This window comes from Neoarius graeffei, chromosome 9 (assembly GCF_027579695.1).
Source record: "Neoarius graeffei isolate fNeoGra1 chromosome 9, fNeoGra1.pri, whole genome shotgun sequence".
Classification (NCBI taxonomy): Eukaryota; Metazoa; Chordata; class Actinopteri; order Siluriformes; family Ariidae; genus Neoarius; species Neoarius graeffei.
The window spans coordinates 25,549,310-25,576,358 of NC_083577.1; the positions used below are offsets into that span (position 1 = coordinate 25,549,310).

Genomic DNA, 27,049 nt, shown 5'->3' on the forward strand with positions numbered 1-27,049 from the left:
GAGAGAGAGGGGAAAAAAAATCAATACTGCACAAGCCGACCACAAAGTATAAATTTCATTGTTCATTTAAATATGCATGAAGCATGTTCAAGAATGTTCCAGCATACATAAATTAAACAAGCTCTAAACAAAGCTACAGATCTATATAAAAAAAAATATATATCAGTTTTACTTTCATTTTCCCGGAAATAGCCCTCCCATTTCTCGGAAATAGCACACAAGCATACAGCAGCAAAAGTGAAAGTCAAACGAGCACTCAACAGGAGCAGGAGCTGAGTTGCACACACACAGCAGCAGACAGAGGAAGCACACAGACCTCAACTTTCACACAAGGTAAGTGCTCTTGATTTAGAAATTACATGCATTATATATAAACTAGTGCTGTCAAAAATGTCGCGTTATTATCGCGTTAACTTGGCTCAATTTTAACGGCGATAATTTTTTTTTTTTATCGCGAGATTAACGCTCTGTGACATGATGTAGGTTTTTCATAAGCTTTTGAAACTGCCATGAACTTGGAACAGAACAGACTTTGCTTAGAAAAACGATAGCAGCTAGACTGTAATGCCACGCCCCGCACAGCCAGAGTCCTCTGCCCTCCCCCCAAAGAACCAGCGTGGGCAGCTCGCGCTGCCGCGCCTCGGGACGAAGAGCCACGGTGCTCGGCTTAGCCAATTTATGCTGACAACGCAGTCCTCGCAGACAGTGTCTGCGTAACCCCCCCCCCACCTTCGCAGACGCTCTGCGCGCACCTCCCAAAAATTGTGACCACCGCAGAAGCCTCGCAGACAAGAGGGCTCTGATTGGTCCACTCTACATCCGCTGTACACGCACTTCCGCTTCCCTACTTTCCCGGTTTGTTTTGTTTTCACGACCGGCATTTTTAAAAACACGAGCGAAGATGGAGCAGCACGAAGAGCGGTTGATCGAGGAAGTACGTACATCTATACGACTCCAGTTCTAGTCATTATAAAAAAAAAAAAAAAGTTCTAGTCATTAAGTAACCGGAGGATAAACACTCCACTAACCACACCCACCAACTACTCCTAGCGACTTCGCGCCCCCTTGCGTTGTGCCGGTGAATAACATCGCGCACGCCTATTATCCGCGCTCAACAATAAATTACAACTGTCTGCGAAAAGCTATCTGCGAAAGCCGTGTCGCACAAGCATGCAGAGGCCTTTAGCCAATTTATGCTGACAACCCAGTCCTCGCAGACAGTGTCTGTGTAGCCCCCCCCACCTTCGCAGACGCATCTGCGAAGGTGGGGGGGCTACGCAGACACTGTCTGCGACGCTATTTGCGAGGACTGGGTTGTCAGCATAAATTGGCCTTTAAAGGCCTCTGCATGCTCGTGCGACAAGGCTTTCGCAGATAGCTTTTCGCAGACAGTTGTAATTTATTGTTGAGCGGGGAGTAACAGGCGTGCGCGATGTTATTCACCGGCACAACGCAAGGGGGCGCGAAGTCGCTAGGAGTAGTTGGTGGGTGTGGTTAGTGGAGTGTTTATCCTCCGGTTACTTAATGACTAGAACTTTTTTTTTTTTTATAATGACTAGAACTGGAGTCGTATAGATGTACGTACTTCCTCACTTCCTCAATCAACCACTCTTCATGCTGCTCCATCTTCGCTCGTGTTTTTAAAAATGCCGGTCATGAAAACAAACAAACCGGGAAAGTAGGGAAGCGGAAGTGCGTGTACAGCGGGTAGAGTGGACCAATCAGAGCCCTCTTGTCTGCGGCGCTGTCTGCGAGGCTTCTGCGGTGGTCACAATTTTTGGGAGGTACGCGCAGAGCGTCTGCGAAGGTGGGGGGGCTACGCAGACACTGTCTGCGACACCGTCTGCGAGGACTGGGTTGTCAGCATAAATTGGCCTTAAGGCCTCTGCATGCTCGTGCGACAAGGCTTTCGCAGATAGCTTTTCGCAGACAGTTGTAATTTATTGGTGAGCGGTGGAATAGGCGTGCGCGATGTTATTCATCGGCACAACGCAAGGGGGCGCGAAGTCGCTAGGAGTAGTTGGTGGGTGTGGTTAGTGGAGTGTTTATCCTCCGGTTACTTAATGACTAGAACTTTTTTTTTTTTTATAATGACTAGAACTGGAGTCGTATAGATGTACGTACTTCCTCACTTCCTCAATCAACCGCTCTTCATGCTGCTCCATCTTCGCTCGTGTTTTTAAAAATGCCGGTCATGAAAACAAACAAACCGGGAAAGTAGGGAAGCGGAAGTGCGTGTACAGCGGGTAGAGTGGACCAATCAGAGCCCTCTTGTCTGCGGCGCTGTCTGCGAGGCTTCTGCGGTGGTCACAATTTTTGGGAGGTACGCGCAGAGCGTCTGCGAAGGTGGGGGGGCTACGCAGACACTGTCTGCGACGCTATCTGCGAGGACTGGGTTGTCAGCATAAATTGGCCTTTAAAGGCCTCTGCATGCTCGTGCGACAAGGCTTTCGCAGATAGCTTTTCGCAGACAGTTGTAATTTATTGTTGAGCGGGGGAATAGGCGTGCGCGATGTTATTCACCGGCACAACGCAAGGGGGCGCGAAGTCGCTAGGAGTAGTTGGTGGGTGTGGTTAGTGGAGTGTTTATCCTCCGGTTACTTAATGACTAGAACTTTTTTTTTTTTTATAATGACTAGAACTGGAGTCATATAGATGTACGTACTTCCTCACTTCCTCAATCAACCGCTCTTCATGCTGCTCCATCTTCGCTCGTGTTTTTAAAAATGCCGGTCGTGAAAACAAAACAAACCGGGAAAGTAGGGAAGCGGAAGTGCGTGTACAGCGGATGTAGAGTGGACCAATCAGAGCCCTCTTGTCTGCGGCGCTGTCTGCGATGCTTCTGCGGTGGTCACAATTTTTGGGAGGTGCGCGCAGAGCGTCTGCGAAGGTGGGGGGGCTACGCAGACACTGTCTGCGACACCGTCTGCGAGGACTGGGTTGTCAGCATAAATTGGCCTTAAGGCCTCTGCATGCTCGTGCGACAAGGCTTTCGCAGATAGCTTTTCGCAGACAGTTGTAATTTATTGTTGAGCGGTGGAATAGGCGTGCGCGATGTTATTCACCGGCACAACGCAAGGGGGCGCGAAGTCGCTAGGAGTAGTTGGTGGGTGTGGTTAGTGGAGTGTTTATCCTCCGGTTACTTAATGACTAGAACTTTTTTTTTTTATAATGACTAGAACTGGAGTCATATAGATGTACGTACTTCCTCACTTCCTCAATCAACCGCTCTTCATGCTGCTCCATCTTCGCTCGTGTTTTTAAAAATGCCGGTCATGAAAACAAACAAACCGGGAAAGTAGGGAAGCGGAAGTGCGTGTACAGCGGGTAGAGTGGACCAATCAGAGCCCTCTTGTCTGCGGCGCTGTCTGCGAGGCTTCTGCGGTGGTCACAATTTTTGGGAGGTACGCGCAGAGCGTCTGCGAAGGTGGGGGGGCTACGCAGACACTGTCTGCGACGCTATCTGCGAGGACTGGGTTGTCAGCATAAATTGGCCTTTAAAGGCCTCTGCATGCTCGTGCGACAAGGCTTTCGCAGATAGCTTTTCGCAGACAGTTGTAATTTATTGTTGAGCGGGGAGTAATAGGCGTGCGCGATGTTATTCACCGGCACAACGCAAGGGGGCGCGAAGTCGCTAGGAGTAGTTGGTGGGTGTGGTTAGTGGAGTGTTTATCCTCCGGTTACTTAATGACTAGAACTTTTTTTTTTTTATAATGACTAGAACTGGAGTCGTATAGATGTACGTACTTCCTCACTTCCTCAATCAACCGCTCTTCATGCTGCTCCATCTTCGCTCGTGTTTTTAAAAATGCCGGTCGTGAAAACAAAACAAACTGGGAAAGTAGGGAAGCGGAAGTGCGTGTACAGCGGGTAGAGTGGACCAATCAGAGCCGTCTTGTCTGCGGCGCTGTCTGCGAGGCTTCTGCGGTGGTCACAATTTTTGGGAGGTGCGCGCAGAGCGTCTGCGAAGGTGGGGGGGCTACGCAGACACTGTCTGCGACGCTATTTGCGAGGACTGGGTTGTCAGCATAAATTGGCCTTTAAAGGCCTCTGCATGCTCGTGCGACAAGGCTTTCGCAGATAGCTTTTCGCAGACAGTTGTAATTTATTGTTGAGCGGGGGAATAGGCGTGCGCGATGTTATTCACTGGCACAACGCAAGGGGGCGCGAAGTCGCTAGGAGTAGTTGGTGGGTGTGGTTAGTGGAGTGTTTATCCTCCGGTTACTTAATGACTAGAACTTTTTTTTTTTCATAATGACTAGAACTGGAGTCGTATAGATGTACGTACTTCCTCAATCAACCGCTCTTCATGCTGCTCCATCTTCGCTCGTGTTTTTAAAAATGCCGGTTGTGAAAACAAAACAAACCGGGAAAGTAGGGAAGCGGAAGTGCGTGTACAGCGGGTAGAGTGGACCAATCAGAGCCCTCTTGTCTGCGGCGCTGTCTGCGAGGCTTCTGCGGTGGTCACAATTTTTGGGAGGTGCGCGCAGAGTGTCTGCGAAGGTGGGGGGGCTATGCAGACACTGTCTGCGACGCTATTTGCGAGGACTGGGTTGTCAGCATAAATTGGCCTTTAAAGGCCTCTGCATGCTCGTGCGACAAGGCTTTCGCAGATAGCTTTTCGCAGACAGTTGTAATTTATTGTTGAGCGGGGGAATAGGCGTGCGCGATGTTATTCACCGGCACAACGCAAGGGGGCGCGAAGTCGCTAGGAGTAGTTGGTGGGTGTGGTTAGTGGATTGTTTATCCTCCGGTTATTTAATGACAAGAACTTTTTTTTTTTATAATGACTAGAACTGGAGTCATATAGATGTACGTACTTCCTCACTTCCTCAATCAACTGCTCTTCATGCTGCTCCATCTTCGCTCGTGTTTTTAAAAATGCCGGTCGTGAAAACAAAATAAACCGGGAAAGTAGGGAAGCGGAAGTGCGTGTACAGCGGGTAGAGTGGACCAATCAGAGCCCTCTTGTCTGCGGCGCTGTCTGCGAGGCTTCTGCGGTGGTCACAATTTTTGGGAGGTGCGCGCAGAGCGTCTGCGAAGGTGGGGGGGCTATGCAGACACTGTCTGCGACGCTATTTGCGAGGACTGGGTTGTCAGCATAAATTGGCCTTTAAAGGCCTCTGCATGCTCGTGCGACAAGGCTTTCGCAGATAGCTTTTCGCAGACAGTTGTAATTTATTGTTGAGCGGGGAGTAATAGGCGTGCGCGATGTTATTCACCGGCACAACGCAAGGGGGCGCGAAGTCGCTAGGAGTAGTTGGTGGGTGTGGTTAGTGGAGTGTTTATCCTCCGGTTACTTAATGACTAGAACTTTTTTTTTTTATAATGACTAGAACTGGAGTCGTATAGATGTACGTACTTCCTCACTTCCTCAATCAACCGCTCTTCATGCTGCTCCATCTTCGCTCGTGTTTTTAAAAATGCCGGTCGTGAAAACAAAACAAACCGGGAAAGTAGGGAAGCGGAAGTGCGTGTACAGCGGATGTAGAGTGGACCAATCAGAGCCCTCTTGTCTGCGGCGCTGTCTGCGAGGCTTCTGCGGTGGTCACAATTTTTGGGAGGTGCGCGCAGAGCGTCTGCGAAGGTGGGGGGGCTACGCAGACACTGTCTGCGACACCGTCTGCGAGGACTGGGTTGTCAGCATAAATTGGCCTTAAGGCCTCTGCATGCTCGTGCGACAAGGCTTTCGCAGATAGCTTTGTGCAGACAGTTGTAATTTATTGTTGAGCGGGGGAATAGGCGTGCGCGATGTTATTCACCGGCACAACGCAAGGGGGCGCGAAGTCGCTAGGAGTAGTTGGTGGGTGTGGTTAGTGGAGTGTTTATCCTCCGGTTACTTAATGACAAGAACTTTTTTTTTTTTATAATGACTAGAACTGGAGTCATATAGATGTACGTACTTCCTCACTTCCTCAATCAACTGCTCTTCATGCTGCTCCATCTTCGCTCGTGTTTTTAAAAATGCCGGTCGTGAAAACAAAACAAACCGGGAAAGTAGGGAAGCGGAAGTGCGTGTACAGCGGGTAGAGTGGACCAATCAGAGCCCTCTTGTCTGCGGCGCTGTCTGCGAGGCTTCTGCGGTGGTCACAATTTTTGGGAGGTGCGCGCAGAGCGTCTGCGAAGGTGGGGGGGCTACGCAGATACTGTCTGCGACGCTATTTGCGAGGACTGGGTTGTCAGCATAAATTGGCCTTAAGGCCTCTGCATGCTCGTGCGACAAGGCTTTCGCAGATAGCTTTGCGCAGACAGTTGTAATTTATTGTTGAGCGGGGGAATAGGCGTGCGCGATGTTATTCACCAGCACAACGCAAGGGTGCGCGAAGTCGCTAGGAGTAGTTGGTGGGTGTGGTTAGTGGAGTGTTTATCCTCCGGTTACTTATAATGACTAGAACTTTTTTTTTTTATAATGACTAGAACTGGAGTCATATAGATGTACGTACTTCCTCAATCAACCGCTCTTCGTGCTGCTCCATCTTTGCTCGTGTTTTTAAAAATGCCGGGCGTGAAAACAAACCAAACCGGGAAAGTAGGGAAGCGGAAGTGCATGTACAGCGGATGTAGAGTGGACCAATCAGAGCCCTCTTGTCTGCGGCGCTGTCTGCGAGGCTCCTGCGGTGGTCACAATTTTTGGGAGGTGCGCGCAGAGCGTCTGCGAAGGTGGGGGGGCTACGCAGACACTGTCTATGACGCTATCTGCGAGGACTGGGTTGTCAGCATAAATTGGCCTTTAGGTTTCGTTTTCCCATCGGCGGCTTCAGCCCGACTTTGCAGTGGCTGTGACAAGACGTGTTATACGGAGCCGTAGTAACTCGTCCCCTCACTTTTAATTACCCGAGCGCATGCCTTAATGCAAAGCGTGCACACGGGTTATAACTCTTGCGCGCGCATTAATATCTCGTGCACACACCTTATAAGTCGTTCCCACACTTTATTTTTTTATTCACCATGTCCCCTCTACGGCTCTGTAGTGTTATGCCCTGCAATAAAAAAAAAAAACACATTGGTACAAAGCAAGCCCATTCCCTTTTTTATGCTGATAAGAGAATTACAATGGTTTTTCATGTGACAAAAATGTGCGATTAAATTGCGATTAATGGCGAGTTAACTATGATTGTCACGACATTAATCGCGATTAAATATTTTAATCGCTTGACAGCACTAATATAAACAACTATACTAGTGCATCTCAAATAATTAGAATACCATGAAAATTTCTTTTTTCTTAATTTAATTCAAAAATAAAAACTTTCATATAGTCTATATTCATTATACGTAAAATTAAATATTTCAAGCCTTTTTTTTGTTTTAATTTTGATGATTATGGCTTATAGCTCATGAAAAAAAAAGTGTTTTGCTGCATTCTTAAAATACACTGAGATGCCAGTTTACAAGTTAATGTATCATCATATCCAGAGGCGGTCCTTGGGGCGGGCCACATTATTATTATAACAATGTACACATTATTATAACAGTATATTTGTGTATAGTGTGGATCCATTGGTTACTCGTTCACTCCGTATCATCCTATTCTGTTCACAAAACAACAAACACAATTACTAGGGGTTGGAGCACTTATTTTCATTAATATTAATTAAAGTAAATTGGTGGTGTAAAATGAAAAATGGCATGTTAAAAGGTCATGCTGAGTTCAGTCATTTTTAAAAGGTCATGCTGAGTTTAGTCATTTTTTGTCGGAACACACTGGCATTGCTAGTAGTAAAGACTGGCGCTAGAAACTCAAAGATTAATTTTTTTCCACCCTTAAACAAGCTTGAATAAATTCCCTACTTCATTGATGGTACAACAAAGCATTACAACTGAGGCACTGAGAAGTGTTTAATGCCGCTTTTCCACTACAAACGCGGCTGAGCCGTGCCGTGCCGAGTCGAGCTGAGTCGAGCTGAGCGGAGCTGTTGGAGTTGCATTTCGACTACAACCGCGCTGAACCGTGCTGGCTGGAAGTGGGTGGACACATTGGGTGGAGTTAGCGAAAGTGGGTGGACGTCATGTCACTGTTTGCGCTGCTTAACGGCATCACATCAGTGACAGTGGCGGAACAAGTCAGAGCCGGGCCGGGGGCGGGGCAAATGACCGGGCCCTTTATTAAAGCTTATCATAACATCATTTTAGGCTACAAAATGTCCGCAACTGCGGTGTTTACCAATTTCAACACTACCGGGTGCAACTATGTTATTTAGTACATCAAGTCCTTCAAACGAACATGTAACTCAGAAACAAAAAACATTAGGATACTGTACATGGCTCATAATAAAACATCAATAGCCTATACTGCGCACATTATTTGAAGGGCATACGAATGAGCGCTCAGAGGTTGCAACGCTGACAGGAAGAGTCAGAAATAAAAGGAGGGCGGTGCAAACCTCACTGAATGCACTGTGTTTACCAATTTCAACACTCCGGGGTGCAACTATGTTAGTTTGTACATTAAGTCCTTCAAACGAGCATGTAACTCAGAAACAAAAAAAAAACATTAGGCGACATACTGTACATGGCTCATAATAAAACATCAATAGCCTACTGCGCGCATTATTTGAAGGGCATACGGCGAGCCTTGCGCTCCGCGAACTCGTCCACGATGCTCTGTATGTCACTGATTCAGTGAGCTTTTCAGCGGTAGTCTCACGACCCGAATAGTAAACAATAAACATGGAGGACATGGAGTCGTTAGTGTTGCTGGTCTCGGTGCTGTGGCTTGTTGTCACCGACAACGCGGACAGATACTGGCAAGAGCGTATAGATGAGGCGAGGCGCATAAGGCTTCAGAAATTCTCGTAATTCATAATTATTCTTCTTCCGGGTTTGCGGTGTTTACAGATCCCAGCGCGCTCGCGGGGCGTGTGTGGGCATGTGAGGACACGCCTCCTCACCAATCAGTGCACAGGGGAGTGTCTGCTCACGCCCCCAACCTCAGTCGGCTCGCTTTGGCTCGCTTCAGCCCCACTCCAAAACGGTGCGAGTTTTAGGGGCTAAACAGGGCTGAAACGAGCTGAGTCGTGCTGGTTTTTGGTAGTCGAAACGCGAGCCGTGTCGGGCTGAAGTGAGCTGAAGCGAGCTGAAGTGAGCTGAAAAAGGGTAGTGGAAAAGGGCCATAAGTCTACTCATTGTTTATAAGCAAGAGCTTTTATTGAGGCAGACCTTTTTGTCATGAAAGTCGCCGGAATGTTGAAGAAGTGTACTGAAAAAGCTTGCCATTGTAGTTTTAGAAGATAGAGTTCTCAAATTTAATTTCCCTTTAATATTTTATCAAAGCTTAAAGATGCACTAAATATTAAGGAAATTGATGTCTAATTGTTGTCTTACATTATGTTCATGTATGTAGGTAGCCTACTAAGCTAATCTGTCAATCATGTCAACCATCAAATTCCATGTAATTTCCACATTAATGACCTTGTAATCTTGGTTAATTTTAATTTTAACAGTGTGACAATGGTGAATTTGCATTGCTTGTATGAGAGAACATATAATTTAACATTTTAATTGCATTTATATTATGTTTTATCCCTGAGATATTGAAAAATCTCCAATCGGCGGCCATTTTGGACGCCATCTTGAACTTCTCAGAGAGCACAAGGTGGATTCATCTCATTATCTCTAGCCGCTTTATCCTTCTACAGGGTCGCAGGCAAGCTGGAGCCTATCCCAGCTGACTACGGGCGAAAGGCGGGGTACACCCTGGACAAGTCGCCAGGTCATCACAGGGCTGACACATAGACACAGACAACCATTCACACTCACATTCACACCTACGGTCAATTTAGAGTCACCAGTTAACCTAACCTGCATGTCTTTGGACTGTGGGGGAAACCGGAGCACCCAGAGGAAACCCACGCGGACACGGGGAGAACATGCAAACTCCACACAGAAAGGCCCTCGCCGGCCCCGGGGCTCGAACCCAGGACCTTCTTGTTGTGAGGCGACAGCGCTAACCACTACACCACAAGGTGGATTCCCGGGGACTTTTAGTATGTTATTCCTAAGGGTATTCTGAACATATTCTGAAAAATTCAGCTTGTTACTAATTTGTTCCGGGTTGGACTCAATTTTGAGCTAATGCTCTTGGGCTAAAAGCTGTTAACATTCTGTTGGCTAATACAGAGCCCAATGCAGGGGGGGGGGCGGCGCGGGCGCGAAAAAAAAACGGTCCCAAAAAAAAAAGGTCCCCCAAAAAAAAGACGGGCCGGGGGGGGGCCAGCAGGGGGTTTCGCCCAGGGAGTAAATCACTCTAGGCTCACCACTGATCATATCTATTAAACAGGCAGTACAGTGTAAACAAATACACTGTACATATATGTGTCAGAATGCAGGAACTTAGATGTATTTACAGGAAAAAGCAGTGTATAAACAGTACAAAGCCAAATCGTGAAGCAGAAATCGTAGACAGTCGGCAAACGGAGTGACGGAGACAAAACCAGGATGAGTAAATAAACGGGAAATCAGGCAGAGAGACCAAAGGCTCGTTATGGACTGGGAAAGCAGAACAATACTTCACAATGAAGCAGAGTCTGAGAGGGGTTTAAGGCTGCTGGGCCATAGAAGGTTCACGCTGCACGCTGCATGCTGCACGCTACACGCTACACGTTCACGTGAAGAACCAGACCCTGGGCCATTAAACTTCATGCTTGGATGTTCACGTGTTGCATCTGTTCTACTTTGACCGAGTAACCAACAATACGGACTCTTCGGATGACGACGATTGCCTCATTCTGCTTTTACTGAGACAGAGGAAGAGAAAAAGGAACAGAATTTGGAGCCGAGAACACTTCCTTCTGAGAGAAACCCGTGGTGAATTTCACCGAACATTCTATAATCTGCTTGACAATCCCGATGAAGAACTATTTTTCAATTATACCATTCAATTATATTTTTTCTGAAGTTTTCCCCTGAAAGCATAGAGTTATCTCCCTAGACCCGTTCTGATTGGCTGGCGCGGCGGTGACCGCATGCATTGACTGGAATTTCCATCTTCACGCCTAGAAAAAAGTGTGCATGTTCATTTCACGCTTCACGCGTGAAGCGTGCAGCGTGCAACGTGAACGCCGTTCTATGGCCCAGAGCAAGTCATGCTACGTTTGTCCACTTTTCTTTACACGCGTGTAGCGTGTAGTGTGCAGCATGCAGCGTGCAGCGTGAACCTTCTATGGCCCAGCAGCCTAAGGAGCGTGGTAGTGATTAAACAAATGAGCAACAGCTGAGTTCAATCCTCTGGAGACAGGGGGCACTGTGAATCTTGGTCGTTGTAGTCTTGGGAGGCCATGTTTGTAGTCTGGTTAGTGCTGTTGGTTTCAGCGCTCCTACTGACAGTATGTATGTATACCAAACCCAAAGTTGATTATTTTCCAATAATAAAACATCCCACATTGTTTTATTTTACGATAAGCCAAAGCAGCTTGCCAACAATTACAATAAAAACTGACATCATATGCTCATTAATTGCTCAAAAATGCTCATTAATACTCAAAAAAAGAAGAATTTTTTTTGTGAAGAAAGAACAATTCTCCCCTCACCAACCTCTTTTTTTCTGTCAGTGTAGATAAGACAAAAAAGTACTTGTGGAATGTAGGAACAGAGCTGATTCCATATATGTTATTTACCAGCTGGGAGGTCCATATGGTGAAATACCGTGACCGAGGTCTTGAAAGTACTGACCGAGGGCCTCTGGGCTGAGGTCAGTATTTAAGGCCGAGGTCACAGTATTTCACCATACAGACCAACCTTAGGCTGGTAAATAATATATTTATTTTTTTCTTTACCAAATTCTAACAGAAAACGGGAGCACCCGAAAAGGAAAACGGAGCCGAGCCACCATTTTGAATCCTCATTCACGGCTGTAATGCAAATGGCTTCCTCCTTGGTATACAAGTGCACTTCCATGGCAGGAAAAAAAACTACATTTTGCTACCAATGTAGTCCCCTATTTATACAAAATTGAGTCATTCAGGATTCAGCCATGTTTTTGCTCGGCGTTAGCAACAGTTACAGGTTTTTAGCTTTCTCCTGAAATGTTTTCTTTTATTTCTTCTTCCTCAGGGTAGTAAAACTCGCTTTCACTGTGAAGACTGTCGTTATCACTATCCATGGTGTAAAATTAATGCTATTCTCCTGAGAAGTGCGAAAATAAATGTTGACAAAAATTGCTACTATGTTTGTTGTTGTTGTGAACGAGCGAGTCACCAGATGTCCGTAACTGGGGTCCGTATCGTAGGATACGGACCCGGTCGCCAGCCAATCAGAGCATAGGATTTGATGGAAACCGGACCGCAAAAAAAATAACGTGCAGTTATTGCTTATTGTTGTCATGCATTCACTCAAAACTTGGTTCCCCAGGACAGATTGTGGCCTTTTGTAATTTATAATTTAATGCTATAAAAAAGGGAAAAAAAGCAAATATGTTTTATTTTCCATTTCTCAAAAATAGCCCTCCCCTGCACACAAACAGGCAGCAGCAAAAGTGAAAGAAGAACGAGCACTCAACAGGAGCTGAGCTGTACACACAGAACGGGAGACAGAGAAAGGCACACGGACCATCACACAAGGTAAGTGCTCTTTGTTCAGAAACGTCATGTGTTATATTTCAAAACACTAACACTATAACTATATGTAGCACTTTGGGCGGGTGGGTGGAGCACAGAAGGACGGCAGGCCAGAACAGAGTTTCCCAAAACTCTTTATTTTAGCACTTTTCAGTGACTTAACATTCTCCCAGCCACACAGACAAGCACACACACAAGTCGTCTGGTTGGGGAAATAGCTCCCTTCCTCTGCTCTCTCTCTCCTTTTATAGGGCGCGGTCACTGGGAAGACACACAAACACAGTTTAACTGACATCAGGTGCAGTGATTCTGCCACTTACCTTCCCTGACTCCGCCCTTCGTTCACAGACCGACGCTTGACCACTCCCCCGCTGCCAAATACCCCCACCGTCCGACTCAGGCCAGGGAGCCATCCGGCCTGCAGCTGACTTCCCCCCCCGGCCAATAGAACCGGGCCATTATTCAGGCTAGTGTCTTATCCTGCTCCAAGTGTCCAGCTATGGGATTAAAGTGAGCCGCCTGGAATACTAATCCCCGGCAGCTCTTTGGGATCAAAAGTTGTGTGATCGGCTCCTTAGTCTGAGTGTCCTGCGTCACTCAGTATAATCTATCCTTAATAATGGAAAAGTAGGGGAAGGACGGGGTGGCATTTGGCTGGAGCGTTTGACCATCGATTACTCTCACTTGGTCAAACGCATGCTGCAGAGTCTCGTCTCGCAACTGTGCTAATGGGAAATCCGCGAGGGATTCCCCGAGAGAGGGAGGAGGAGCCTGCGGCTCCTCACTCTGATGCGGTGATGACGTAGACAGCTCTGTGACAGCTGCTCCCGCCAATGCCACACCAGGACCTTCCCCTGCTGAACTATGGCAGGCCCCACTCTTCACTAAATGAGTCATTAATTCCCGAAATCCCGGCCAATCAGTCCCCAGAATTATCGAGTGGGTAAGGCAAGGATTAACCGCCGCCTTTACACTAAATTTCTCCCCTCAAATAGAATGTGGACCGATACTAAAGGGTAGTTGTGAACATCCCCGTGCACACACAACACCTTCACCAATTGTGCTCTCCCCAATGCCTCGTCTTGCACCAGGCTTTGGTGGATTGAGGTCTGATAACAGCCGGAGTCCACCAAAGCCTGATACGTATCCCCTTGGATACTCACCAGTATGCGATATGCTCCGGCCCGATTAAGGGCGGTCCCTGGCGCGTCGGGGATCCAGACCACCACGCCCACCTCCATTACCAAGCACTGATGCTGGAGGTGCCCCGGCTCCCTGCAGTGCCAGCAAACCAGCCCGAGTTCTGTCTCTGCACCGGTGTTCTGGGGCTCACTCACCTGAGGGGGGGAGAGACAGACATGGAAGTGGGAAACGGGAGGGCACCACAGGTGTGGCGGGCCAGCTGGGGTGGAGCCGGCCCCCACCTCCGCGGTGGGGGAACGGGGCGAGGACAAGGAACAGAAGGGGAGGGAGAGAGAGAGAGGAGAGCGGAGAAGAGGAGATATGCTGTCCTGCCGTAAGAAAAGCCACCAAATGGTCCTCTGCCAGCTCGATGGCCTGATCCAGCGATGCCAGGTGATGGCACTGGACCCACTCCACGGTCCCTTCGGGGAGTCGGCCGATGAACTGCTCCAGTACCACCAGATCAATGATTCCCTTGGCGTCGCGGTTGTCAGCCCTCAGCCACCGCCAGCAGGTGTCCCGGAGTTGCTGGCCAAACATGAACGGCCGGCCGACCTCCTCTAGGTGCAGAGCGTGGAAGCGCTGGCGTTGTTGTTCTGGGGTGTGCCCCACATGCTGGAGGACAGCCCGGTGCAGGTCTGTGTAGACCAGCTGGCTGTCGGCGGGGAGCTGTAGCGCGGCCAGCTGCACCTCGCCTGTTAGCAGGGGGAGGAGGCGCATCGCGTGCTGTTCCACCGGCCAGCCCCAGGCCTCTGCTGCTTGCTCAAAGAGCACAAGGAAGGCCTCGGGGTCCTCGTGCGGGCCCATCTTTGTTTGGGTGAGGTGGGGAGGGCCCATGGAGGTGGTGGACCCCGCCGATGCAAGGAGGTGCCGGAACGCCTGACGATCTTCCTGTTGCGCCAGCACCAGGGCCTTGAACCTTTGCTCTTGCTCCTTTCGGAGGGCGACCAGCGCCTGGTGCTGGCTCTGTTGGGCCATGGCGAGGGCGTGGATCAGGTCCGCGAAGGGGGAGGACTCCATGGGGCTGTTCTCCTCTGTGCTCCGATCCCGGGTTTCGGCACCACTGTAGCACTTTGGGCGAGTGGGTGGAGCACAGAAGGACGGCAGGCCAGAACAGAGTTTCCCAAAACTCTTTTTATTTTAGCACTTTTCACTTAACATTCTCCCAGCCACACAGACACGCACACACATAAAAGTCATCTGGCTGGGGAGAGAGCTCCCTCCCTCTGCTCTCTCTCTCCTTTTATAGGGCGCGGTCACTGGGAAGACACACAAACACAGGTTAACTGACATCAGGTGCAGTGATTCTGCCACTTACCTTCCCTGACTCACAGACCGATGCTTGACCACGCCCCCGCTGCCACACTATACTCTCTCTCTCTCTCTCTCTCTCTCTCATATGCCTACAAACAATTAAAACAGACACGCCCAAATAGTTCTACTGAATATTCTAAAATATACATAACATGGGCCCACTGATTATATTGTTGCTACTCATTTTGAGATCACTGAATTCTCAGTCGTAACTGCCATTTTTTACAGATACAACATGGTGCTATGCTATCCATCACTTTTACTTTCTGTTTATTTTTGCTGTGTTACCTTCTTCATTCTCTATATAGCTACAGTCTCTTGTACTAATAATGCAAATGACAAGAGATTCTAATATACTTTTTCCTTCAATATAGATTAAAATATGGGATCCACTCCAACCAAACCTGGTATGTAACACAATCTGACTTAGTGAAGCTTTACAGTAATATTCAATGGGACAGTAGTGCACTTGGCAGTGTTTCTGTGTCTACTTGCATGTAAACATGTTTATAATAATTTATTTTCAGTCGATCAGAAAAGGAACACTTCCATATTAAAGCCAATTCATCATTCAACAAAACAAAACCACCACCAGCATCATCATCAACAACAAATTTTAAAAAATAAATGGCAAGCAAGCAATTAATTATTTGCTGATGCTGAAGGCATTGCTTACGAGACACTACCAAATCACAATATTTTGTGAAAGCCGAGTTCAACTATTATCATTCAAATTATTAATTTTTTGAAATACTGATTTTAAAGTTCATGTGACAAGTCAAATGATAAAAAAGAAAGCAAGCCATGTTGAAAAATGTGCGAAGTAACTGCACATGAGTGTCACTGATGACACAAGTTTGTGGCAGCCTTCGAACATGGCCTCCACACACTACACCTCCCAAGCACCATAGCGCCCTCTCTCTCCCGAGTTCTGACTGAGGACACATCTGTTCCAAATCCCCAGTAATCATCACACCCTATTTAAGGACTGCAGTCTCAAATACACAATGCAAATTAATGTTCTGTGTCGGTGTATCTAATCATATCAAGCCATTTGTTATTCTGCTTGACTTTAGTGATATTGACCCATTTTACAATTATTGTCGGACTCTGAGACTGCTGTTTACCTCATACACTTTGTTTTCACATCGACCGACCTTTGGCACAAACCTGACTCTGATTCTAGCCTCACGTCTGGGATTTGGTTACTAGTTTGTGACACATCTGCCACTGCGTCCATAAGTGCCTGCACACGCTAACAATGAGCAGACCATTATTTGTAGGCAGTTATTTGCAGTTTGCTCAGCCAATGATTTCATCTCATCTCATTATCTCTAGCCACTTTATCCTGTTCTACAGGGTCGGAAGCAAGCTGGAGCCTATCCCAGCTGACTATGGGCGAAAGGCGAGGTACACCCTGGACAAGTCGCCAGGTCATCACAGGGCTGACACATAGACACAGACAACCAGTCACACTCACATTCACACCTACGGTCAATTTAGAGTCACCAGTTGATCTAACCTGCATGTCTTTGGACTGTGAGGGAAACCGGAGCACCCGGAGGAAACCCACGCGGACACGGGGAGAACATGCAAACTCCGCACAGAAAGGCCCTCGCTGGCCACGGGGCTCGAACCTGGACCTTCTTGCTGTGAGGCGACAGCGCTAACCAGTACACCACCGTGCCGCCCTCTCAGCCAGTCAAAATGCTGTGAAAAATAATTTGAATGATAATATTTATTAAGAGTTTTTAAACACCGATACTGGACTCCTGGGTTTTGCACATTGCATTTATGGACAATTCTTTGCAGAGTCTATTGACTGGTTGAATGATTATGTACATACATACAGTGGTGCTTGAAAGTTTGTGAACCCTTTAGAATTTTCTATATTTCTGCATAAATATGACCTAAAACATTATCAGATTTTCATACAAGTCCTAAAAGTAGATAAAGAGAAACCAGTTAAACAAATGAGACAAAAATATTATACTTGGTCATTTATTTATTGAGGAAAATGATCCAAAATTACATATATGTGAGTGGCAAAAGTATGTGAACCTCTAGGATTAGCAGTTAATTTGAAGGTGAAATTAGAGTCAGGTGTTTTCAATCAATGGGATGACAATCAGGTGTGAGTGGGCACCCTGTGTTATTTAAAGAACAGGGATCTATCAAAGTCTGATCTTCACAACATATTTTTGTGGAAGTGTATCATGGCATGAACAAAGGAGATTTCTGAGGACCTCAGAAAAAGCGTTGTTGATGCTCATCAGGCTGAAAAAGGTTACAAAATCATCTCTAAAGAGTTTGGACTCCACCAATCCACAGTCAGACAGATTGTGTACAAATGGAGGAAATTCAAGACCATTGTTACCCTCCCCAGGAGTGGTCGATCAACAAAGATCACTCCAAGAGCAAGGTGTGTAATAGTCGGTGAGGTCATAAAGGACCCCAGGGTAACTTCTGAGCAACTGAAGGCCTCTCTCACATTGGCTAATGTTAATGTTCATGAGTCCACCATCAGGAGAACACTGAACAACAATGGTGTGCATGGCAGGGTTGCAAGGAGAAAGCCACTGCTCTTCAAAAAGAACATTGCTGCTCATCTGCAGTTTGCTAAAGATCACGTGGACAAGCCAGAAGGCTATTGGAAAAATGTTTTGTGGACAGATGAGCCCAAAATAGAACTTTTCGGTTTAAATGAGAAGCATTATGTTTGGAGAAAGGAAACCACTGAATTCCAGCATAAGAACCTTATCCCATCTGTGAAACACGGTGGTGGTAATATCATGGTTTGGGCCCGTTTTGCTGCATCTGGGCCAGGACGGCTTGCCATCATTGATGGAACAATGAATTCTGAATTATACCAGTGAATTCTAAAGGAAAATGTCAGGACATCTGCCCATGAACTGAATCTCAAGAGAAGGTGGGTCATGCAGCAAGACAACGACCCTAAGCACACAAGTCGTTCTACCAAAGAATGGTTAAAGAAGAATAAAGTTAATGTTTTGGAATGGCCAAGTCAAAGTCCTGACCTTAATCCAGTCAAAATGTTGTGGAAGGACCTGAAGCAAGCAGTTCATGTGAGGAAACCCACCAAGATCCCAGAGTTGAAGCTGTTCTCTACGGAGGAATGGGCTAAAATTCCTCCAAGCCAGTGTGCAGGACTGATCAACAGTTACCGCAAACGTTTAGTCGCAGTTATTGCTGCACAAGGGGGTCACACCAGATACTGAAAGCAAAGGTTCACATACTTTTGCCACTCTCAGATATGTAATAATGGATCATTTTCCTCAATAAATAAATGACCAAGTATAATATTTTTGTCTCATTTGTTTAACTGGGTTCTCTTTATCTACTTTTACGACTTGTGTGAAAATCTGATGATGTTTTAGGTCATATTTATGCAGAAATATAGAAAATTCTAAAGGGTTCACAAACTTTCAAGCACCACTGTAAGTGTATGTTTGTTTTCCTGTCATTTTAAGCAGTTTAAAAATATGAATTATAAAATTATGAAATATGACAAATATGAAAAGATGACATTCAGCACCCTATTTGTTGAGGATTGGGATATTGGTTTGACAAGTCCATGAGCTATGATATGAACAACATGGCATGACCAGGCAGATAAACATGAACCTATGAACTTAACCATTCAATGTGTCCTTGTAATTATTTTTCTGATCTGTCTAACAGAATTTGTCACAGTTCTGGCTGAAAAAGATGTTGAAATTGGAGATAATTTTATTCTTCGATGTGAGGCAAACACAGAAGATGTAACAGCCTCATGGGAAAAGGACGGCTACAAATTGGTTTGTGTGGAGGGCAAGCATGTTGTGAGAAAAATTGGTGAAAAATGTGTCTTGGAAATTGTAAATGCTCAGGCCGCTGATGAAGGGAATTACACCATAAAGCTAAGCAACACTGGAGGTTCTGCATCATGCTCTGCCCTTGTCAGAGTCAGTAAGTACTATAATAAACCATTATTGAAATAATATCAGTTAAGTAGAAAAATGCTAATAATAACTATTCCTCATCATCAAAATAAGCACAAACAGGTGTTTTTATTCTTTTGAAAATACATTACAAAAACAGCATAAATCTAATCACATTAGATCTTCTATTCCTATTATATTAAACACTGCAAATGTGCACCTCCTGGAAAAATGGGACTATACTATTAGTACATATAACACACATATAAAAATATATAAACCATATTAATAGCATGCTAATGTGATTTATTCCTTAGAAATTAACAAATGGAGGGAAGTACAATGGAGGTAAGTTCTCAAACATCCTTATGTATGATGTAATGTATAATTATCCTTTAATCTTGATTTATTTCTTATAAAATGGCACGTGCACTGAGTTGCTAGTTATTGCTGCAAAATTTATAACAAATACAGTATAACAGTATAAATATAAGCTGCTGGTATCACACTTTTTCTTTTCTTAGTCAATACGAAAGGTTGAATTCCCTCAAGACATTTAATGTTTGTAATGAAGTCCAAGAGCTCCACTTCCTCCTGTATGGACCAATTGGAGCAGGAAAGTCCAGCACCATAAACACCATCAGATCCATTTTTGAAGGACGTCAGTTTGTCAACTGTCTGGCTGCTGCAGGATCTGGTACGAGTCATACTAAAAAAGTGAGTTCATATTATGCAGTCCAAAGTTTGTGACTTCTTTTTGTCTAGTATGCATGACACAACTAGCTAGCTAAACACTGATGAACCTCTTTTTCTGTGGTACTTTCAGTATGAGCAATTTACATTTGAAAATGAGGAAGGATCATTCCCTTTTACCTTCAGTGATATAATGGGTGCAGAAGCAGAAGGTGGAGTCCACACTGAAGATATCATCCTTGCTTTAAAAGGTCATATGAAAGAGGGTTACCTGGTAAGATAACACTTAACCTTAGTGTGCAACAATTCACATTTCTGTGGTTGGCTATTATTGAGCCTACAGTAATCACACCATATGTAAATCAGTACGTCACTATAATGTCATTATAAAGCCTACCAATGTAACCAGTGTAAGCAGACTGTCATCCAAGCCAGTTTTGCATGACCACCCAAACACTTTTGTTTTGTATTTCTTCAGTTTAACTCTGCAACTCCACTGTCTGAAAGCAATCGTTATTACAACCAAAATCCCAGCCTGAGTGATCAGATGCACTGCCTGGTGTTTATCACACCAGCTGACAAGATTTCAATGATGAACAAAGGTTTTCTTGAAAAATTGACGCGTCTCAGAGAAACAGCAAGCAGAATGGGTAAGTCAGTTCATCAGCTAAATAATATTAGTTTATCCTTGTCAGGCACAGTTACATTTTATTTTTATTTGGTGCTTTCAGGGTAAATTGTTCTTTTTGTGGCCAAAAATGAACAAGGATGGGTATCGTAGCGCAACAAGAAAGTGTGAGGCAATCAAAATCCTCTACTCCAATAGACCTTCTGTTGGAAAAACGAGGCCTATGTTATATTTTAAAATTAACATTAATAGTACTTTCCTTTTGTAGAATCCAGATTTTAGGATAAAAAATTTATCAATCTTCAACATGAATAGGCTACTTCAACCAACCACCAACAAAATGCAAGGAAATACAAAATGACTAAATTTAAATTTCATTAAAATTTATGTTAATAAATTTCATTATTAACAGAATAAATAAGTTTGTTACTTTTTTGCGCATTTCATCTTTCCCCCATAGACCCTGCTCATGGGGAAATGTGCAAAGTATTTGTTAAAGAGATGAGATGATTTAATTGATTGGATATTGCTGCAACATGCTTTGCATCATTTAATGATATCATTTTAAGTGATCCTCCTTATACAATTACAAAAACATTTCATTCGATTATTGTCTGAATTGATGGTCATGAAGATAACAAGAAATTATACAATATGCCAAATGAAGAGCATCCAACACACAGTGACTTCTGCCTTATGGTTCTGTTTATTTTTTATTTTTTTTTTATCTGTAATCGAGCATCTTACTAATTTAAATTTTGTCTTGAAAGAGTGTCCAAATCTTAAGTAAGCAACTAAAAAGGAATTGAATTGCTTTTTGGGATGTTTGAAGCCATGAGTTTGTGTTATTATGCTAGACCCTGTACATTAGGAAAGATTTCTTACTTTAATGAGACACCTTTTTGGAAGTATTGTTGGGGTCAGATCATGAAAGGCGGGGTATACCCTGGGTAGGTCATCAATCCACCACAGAACTAACACAGAGATGAACAACCATTCACACTCATGGGCAATTTGGAGTAGCCAGTTGACATATTCTGCAAAAATCCACCACACTCCTGAGATTTTCAACAAAACGAGTGAGTTTTTAATCTGGGTGCTGGCTGCTTATGTTACAGGAATCCCTCAAGTGGTTTTCATGACAAGAGTCGACTGCGCATGTCAATTGACGAAGGAGAACTTGCGAAATATCTACAAAAGCAGAAAAATCAAACAAAAAGTGAGTTATTTTGCTTGTATGAAATTGTATTGTCATCATTGCAGAGATTCTCAACTACGATTTTGAAAGTAACAAATTAATGAAATTGTGTATATTTGTGTGTATCCAGATGGATGAATGCAGTAATGTACTGGGTGTGCCTGTGAACTGTATCTTCCCTATCATGAACTATCACGAGGGGACCCATATGAATGAGGACATAAACTGCCTGATGCTGGATGCTTTAATACAGATTATCAACTGGGCAAATGATTATGTGGTCAAAAGTTCCAAAAACCAAATTTCACATCAACAACCACAATGTGAATAAAGAGATTTCACACAAAACATGAAAAGCAGAATGACAAATAGTTCTGCATATCTGATGGCTAATTGCTATTCAAATTCACTGAATTCTTAATCCAGTTTAATTATGCAACACATTTTAAAGCATGAACCTTACAGTATATTCGTGCTCGTATCCAGATTTTAAAATGGCATAGAATAGAATGCCTTTATTGTCACAATTGTCAAAAAAAAACTGCACAAATCTCATCTCATCTCATTATCTCTAGCTGCTTTATCCTGTTCTACAGGGTCGCAGGCAAGCTGGAGCCTGTCCCAGCTGACTACGGGCGAAAGGCAGGGTACACCCTGGACAAGTTGCCAGGTCATCACAGGGCTGACACATAGACAAAGACAACCATTCACACTCACGGTCAATTTAGAGTCACCAGTTAACCTAACTGCATGTCTTTGGACTGTGGGGAAAACCGGAGCACCCGGAGGAAACCCACGCGGACACGGGGAGAACATGCAAACTCTGCACAGAAAGGCCCTCGCCGGCCATGGGGCTCGAACCCGGACCTTCTTGCTGTGAGGCAACAGTGCTAACCACTACACCACCATGCCGCCCCCACTGCATAAATGTACAATGAAATTTAGTTCATCATAGGAGAGCAAAGCTACTGTGTACATGTACGCCACCACTCTTGGGCAGTTCAGCCCAAGGCTGTCCCATGTTAACCTAACTGCAGGTCTTTGAAATGAGTTTAATGATACAAATATATGAAGTAATCTCATTCCCTGCTCCAGGTGCTACAGCAGATGTACATGTAAATTGAATTAAATTAAATGTCTGTGACAACCACCAGAGCATGTTACTGAAATAAAATTGTTTCTATCAAAATTCAAGCACACTTGCAATTAATTGAAATATGTTAAATAATTATTTCATTGGTGGACTCTTTGATTATGACAAATGTGTGGATCGATCCTGACATAAGAAATAAATCATCATGATCAAATTCAAGGGGAAAATAAAACAACAACTATGAGCCACAACCTACAAAATGTAGAGTTACATGTGAGTTTAGAGTTTTACCTCAGTGTTTCACGAGTTATTCCTAAGGCATTATCAAAGGATTCAGCATTGTCTAGATCAAGTCACAATCCCTGAGTTTCTTCTGTTACCTCATCTACTTAATTAAAAGCTGAAGCAGAAATGACAGCTTTGATAGCACATACCGTAGTCCTCAGTAAGACACAGCTGTTGAACATGAAAGAAATAAAAACAAAACTATTGAGCATATGATGTGGAAAACACGATTGTAAATGCAGACTGTAAATGTAAATACTTTAAGTACATAAAATCAGTGTATTTTACTCCTCAAACAAAAATGCTTATGGACATAAAAATCTTAAAAAACACACCAAAGAAGAAATCATCATCATCATCAACAACAACAAACCCTAAATGTTCACATAGAGTGGATCAAAATCACCCAGAAATAGGCTGTTTCTATTTCCCACTAAGTCCACTAAAAGGAACAGTTTCAATTTCACGACTTCTGCATGATCTATAACCCACACTCTATGTGTGAGTCTCTATTAATTCAGTGATTTCTTTGTACCCTGTATGTATGACACAACTAAGCAGACAAATACCTTTTCTGTTGCTAAATTTTTGAACTTTTAACATAAAATATTTACATTTACAAATGAATAAGGATCTTTTCCTTTTATCTTCAATGTTGTCATGGGTATAAAAGCAGCAGAAGGAACACACAAAGGTGATATCAGTGCTTTAAAAGGTCACATTAAAGAGGGTTACATGGTTGGCTCAAAACACATTAAGTTCAGTGTGAAACAATGAACATTAGTAGGTTGACCATTATTTACACCATATGTAAATCAGTACGAAACAAATGACAGCATAACACTTTTATTCTGTTTTTCTGTTTCATTCTGTTCAAATTTAAAGCTCCACTAGCCAAAAGTACCCATTATTAAAAGAAAAATCTAAGTCTGAGTAATCAGATACACTTCCTGGTCTGGATCATACCAGCAAACACAATTTTAATGATGAACAATGATTTCATCGAAAAATTTCAGCATGTCATCAAAATTGCAAATGAAATGGGTGTCAGCTCCTCAGCTCACTATTGATTCTTATATGGCCAAAAAAATGCATTTGAAATTTAGTAGCACTATAAAAGTAACAACTTAGTGCCGTTTGTTTTTTAGTAAAGCATGTTTCAAAAATACATAAAGGTAGAAAAAACATGCATGAACTTACAGTAGCTTGTCTAGCTCAGGAAATAACCTGAAGTGGATAGTGTGCAGGGACAGATCCAGCCCAAGAATCTGACACATGCACATTTGCAGAAATATTTTCACAAATTTTACCAGATCGCTATGGATTTTTGTTTTTAAGATATGCTAATATACAGTTGTGGTCAGAAGTTTACATACAATGACATGAATGTCATCTTGTATACGAATGTCATGTCAATATGGGCTTTCAGTAATTTCTTTTAACTGCTCTTTTTCTGTGCCAGAATGATTGTATAGCATGCATCTTTAAAAAAAACAAAAAAAAACACACTAGAATTTGGTGCACAAGTTTTAATTTTCTTCGGGGTTTCTGAAATCAACACTAGGTCAAAATTATACATACAGGGTCAAAAATGTGCATATACTCACTTACTGTAGATTATGAATTCAGAGGTGCTGAAACTTCCAAAATGTCTCTTACAGTAGCTTACCAAGGCCAAGGTCTCTTAACTTCCTGTTAGTGATCATGATTGACTACAGCTGGTAGCTTTTCTGTGCCTTCATAAAAAGGGTTTGTTTACAGCACTCGTTGGATTGACCAACACACATTAAAATGGGAAAGTCCAAGGAGCTCAGTGCAGATCTGAGAAAGAGGATAGCAGATACACAACTCCGGAATGTCTCTTGGAGCCATTTCTAAACAACTGCAAATTCCAAGATCAGTTCAAACAATTGTATCCAAGTTATTGTCAGGTATAGTCACTTTGCCAAGCCACTTTGCTTCAAGAAAACCCAAACTGTCACCCTCACCTGAAAGGAAATTGGTTTGGATGGTCAAGAACAACCTGGGAACCACCATGACACAGCCATGAACTGGAAGCTGATGCATCACTGTCTGGAGTTCAGATCACCATGGACTAAGAGGATGCTATCCAAGAAATAACCCCCTGCTCCAAAATTGACACCTTCAAGCTTAACTAAAGTTTGAATCTGACCACATGGACAAAGAAAAAGCCTTCTGGAAGATAGCTGTATGGTCACATGAGACAAAAATTGAGTTGTTTGGCCACAATGACCACGATATACAGAGGAACACTGTTCCAGCTGGTGGTGGTGGTAGGATCATCGTGCTCTGGGGCTGTTTTGCCACCAGTGGAACTGGTTCATTTCACAAAGTGGGTGGAATAATGAAGAAGGATGACTCTGTCAGAATTCTTCAGCATAAACCATCAGAAACTTGAACATGACTTGGGAGTTACAACAGGACAGTGAACCCAAACACGCATCAGAGCTGGTTGTGGAGGATACAGCAGGCTAGCATTAAGCTTAAAACAAGTCCTTACTTCAACCCTATTGAAAAAATATGGCCCATGCTTATAAGTCGAGTCCATGCCAAGAAAAAAATAATAATAACTAGAGACAATTCCCCTGTGGGAAATTGTGAGAGTGATGCAGTGCGCGTAGCAGGCGCTATTGCAGGAGCTACACTGAACTGTGTGAATGTGTGACTTGCCATGAGGCTACAAGCCTGTGTCTCTCTGAGAGGGAGCAACCCTTCCCTCATGTGTGTGTGTGTGTGTGTGTGTGTGTGTGTGTGTGTGTGTGTGTGAGAGCGAGCAGCCCTTCCCCCACCCGCGCGCTGAGCGCAGAGACACAGAGTGTCACACAGAAAGCGAAGGATTTTCTGAGTGCTCCCTCCAAACAACGGGGATTTACACGAAAACAGAAGGAGATATTCACAAAATTCTTTCACAGTGAGCGCCACAAGGCTCTCCTGAACACATTGATGTAATTTTTTTTGGTCTGTAGTGTGAAAAATGAGGTCACTAGAGCGAGTTAAAAACAAGTGACTTTTCTGATTTTGCAGTCGCAGCGCTGCAAGGTTTATAACGGGAGTCTATGGGGCAGTGCGCCTGCCCTCTCCTTACTTTCAGGCTTCTCATTCAAAAACTGTAAATCCTATCGTTCAGGTAGACACATTGTGTGAATCAGGACAAGTGTGACTACTACTTTTGAGAAAATTATGTGTGTAGAGTGAAAGTTGTGGCTGAAAACACAGTTTAAATGAGGAAGTTTGAGCTTTTTTTTTTCAAGCTGCCTACACTCTAAATTCCTGAGCCCGACTGGTGTATAACGCAATAGACACCCATTATAAAGCCTTATGTTCTCCAGATATGCTCATGGTGTTTGAGCTGTGACTGCTCAAAAAGTATAGGACCTAGCAAAAAAGTTGAATGCCAGATCAACAGAGGAGAAGTTTGTCTACGTTTTAAAGTTTGAATCAGGTCTCTAGGTGAAAGGATGCCAGAGCAGCGGATGTTTGAAAAACATTGAAAAAGTGCGTTGTTTTTCAATTAATTCCATAGAAATGAATGGGAAATTTTGGGTGATTTTTTCGCGACTACATCGCAAAAAAATCACAGAATGATGAACAAAGTAACAGCACACCGAATCTGACTGAGCCGCACGTTTTGATATATTGCTTGTATGTGTGCGATGTACGGTTATTGGGTTATTACCAATCAAAATTTGTACGGAAGATGAAAAATTCCTAGGCACTCCTTCTCTAATAATAATAAGAAACACACAGAAGAACAATAGTTATGCGTGCCTAGGCACTGCATCACTACTCTACCAATTCTACCATGAAGAGTCATGAAATATCCAACTAGAATTCTGCCAGAAGCTTGTTCATGGTAAACAAAAATGTTTGGTCAAGGTGAATCTTGCGAAGAGACATTTTACCCAAATATTAGGTGTGCTATATGTATATTTTTGACCCTGTGTTGATTTCAGAACACCCAAAGAAAATTAAAACTTGTGCACCAAATTCTAGTGGGTTTTTATTATTATTATTTTTTTCTTAACCCTTTGATGCAAAACATATGCACACCCCTTCTAATGCACAACATGGGTCAAAAATGACCCGCATTCATTTTCCAGGTTATTTCATGCTGACTGAGTTTTTCTTTTCTCTATCTTT

General features: G+C 43.9%; 1 protein-coding gene across 1 annotated transcript; it reads left to right on the top strand.

Moving 5' to 3' along the window:
- Positions 1-284: 284 nt before the first annotated feature.
- Positions 285-22,704, top strand: LOC132891552 (interferon-induced protein 44-like). The gene is made up of 10 exons (XM_060929237.1): positions 285-333; positions 12,440-12,557; positions 15,425-15,457; positions 18,753-19,019; positions 19,309-19,339; positions 19,516-19,708; positions 19,818-19,958; positions 20,163-20,334; positions 21,431-21,531; positions 21,641-22,704. The coding sequence occupies exons 3-10, from the start codon at positions 15,433-15,435 to the stop codon at positions 21,839-21,841; spliced, it is 1,131 nt and encodes a 376-aa protein (XP_060785220.1). The 5' UTR covers positions 285-333; positions 12,440-12,557; positions 15,425-15,432; the 3' UTR covers positions 21,842-22,704.
- Positions 22,705-27,049: the final 4,345 nt, after the last annotated feature.

Excerpts from the sequence above, each read along its gene's own strand:
- LOC132891552 (XM_060929237.1), top strand. The coding sequence starts at position 15,433 with ATGGGATCCACTCCAACCAAACCTG. Across the intron at positions 15,458-18,752 it reads ATCCACTCCAACCAAACCTG|AATTTGTCACAGTTCTGGCT; the intron begins GTATGTAACACA and ends TCTGTCTAACAG. Across the intron at positions 19,340-19,515 it reads TGGAGGGAAGTACAATGGAG|TCAATACGAAAGGTTGAATT; the intron begins GTAAGTTCTCAA and ends TTCTTTTCTTAG.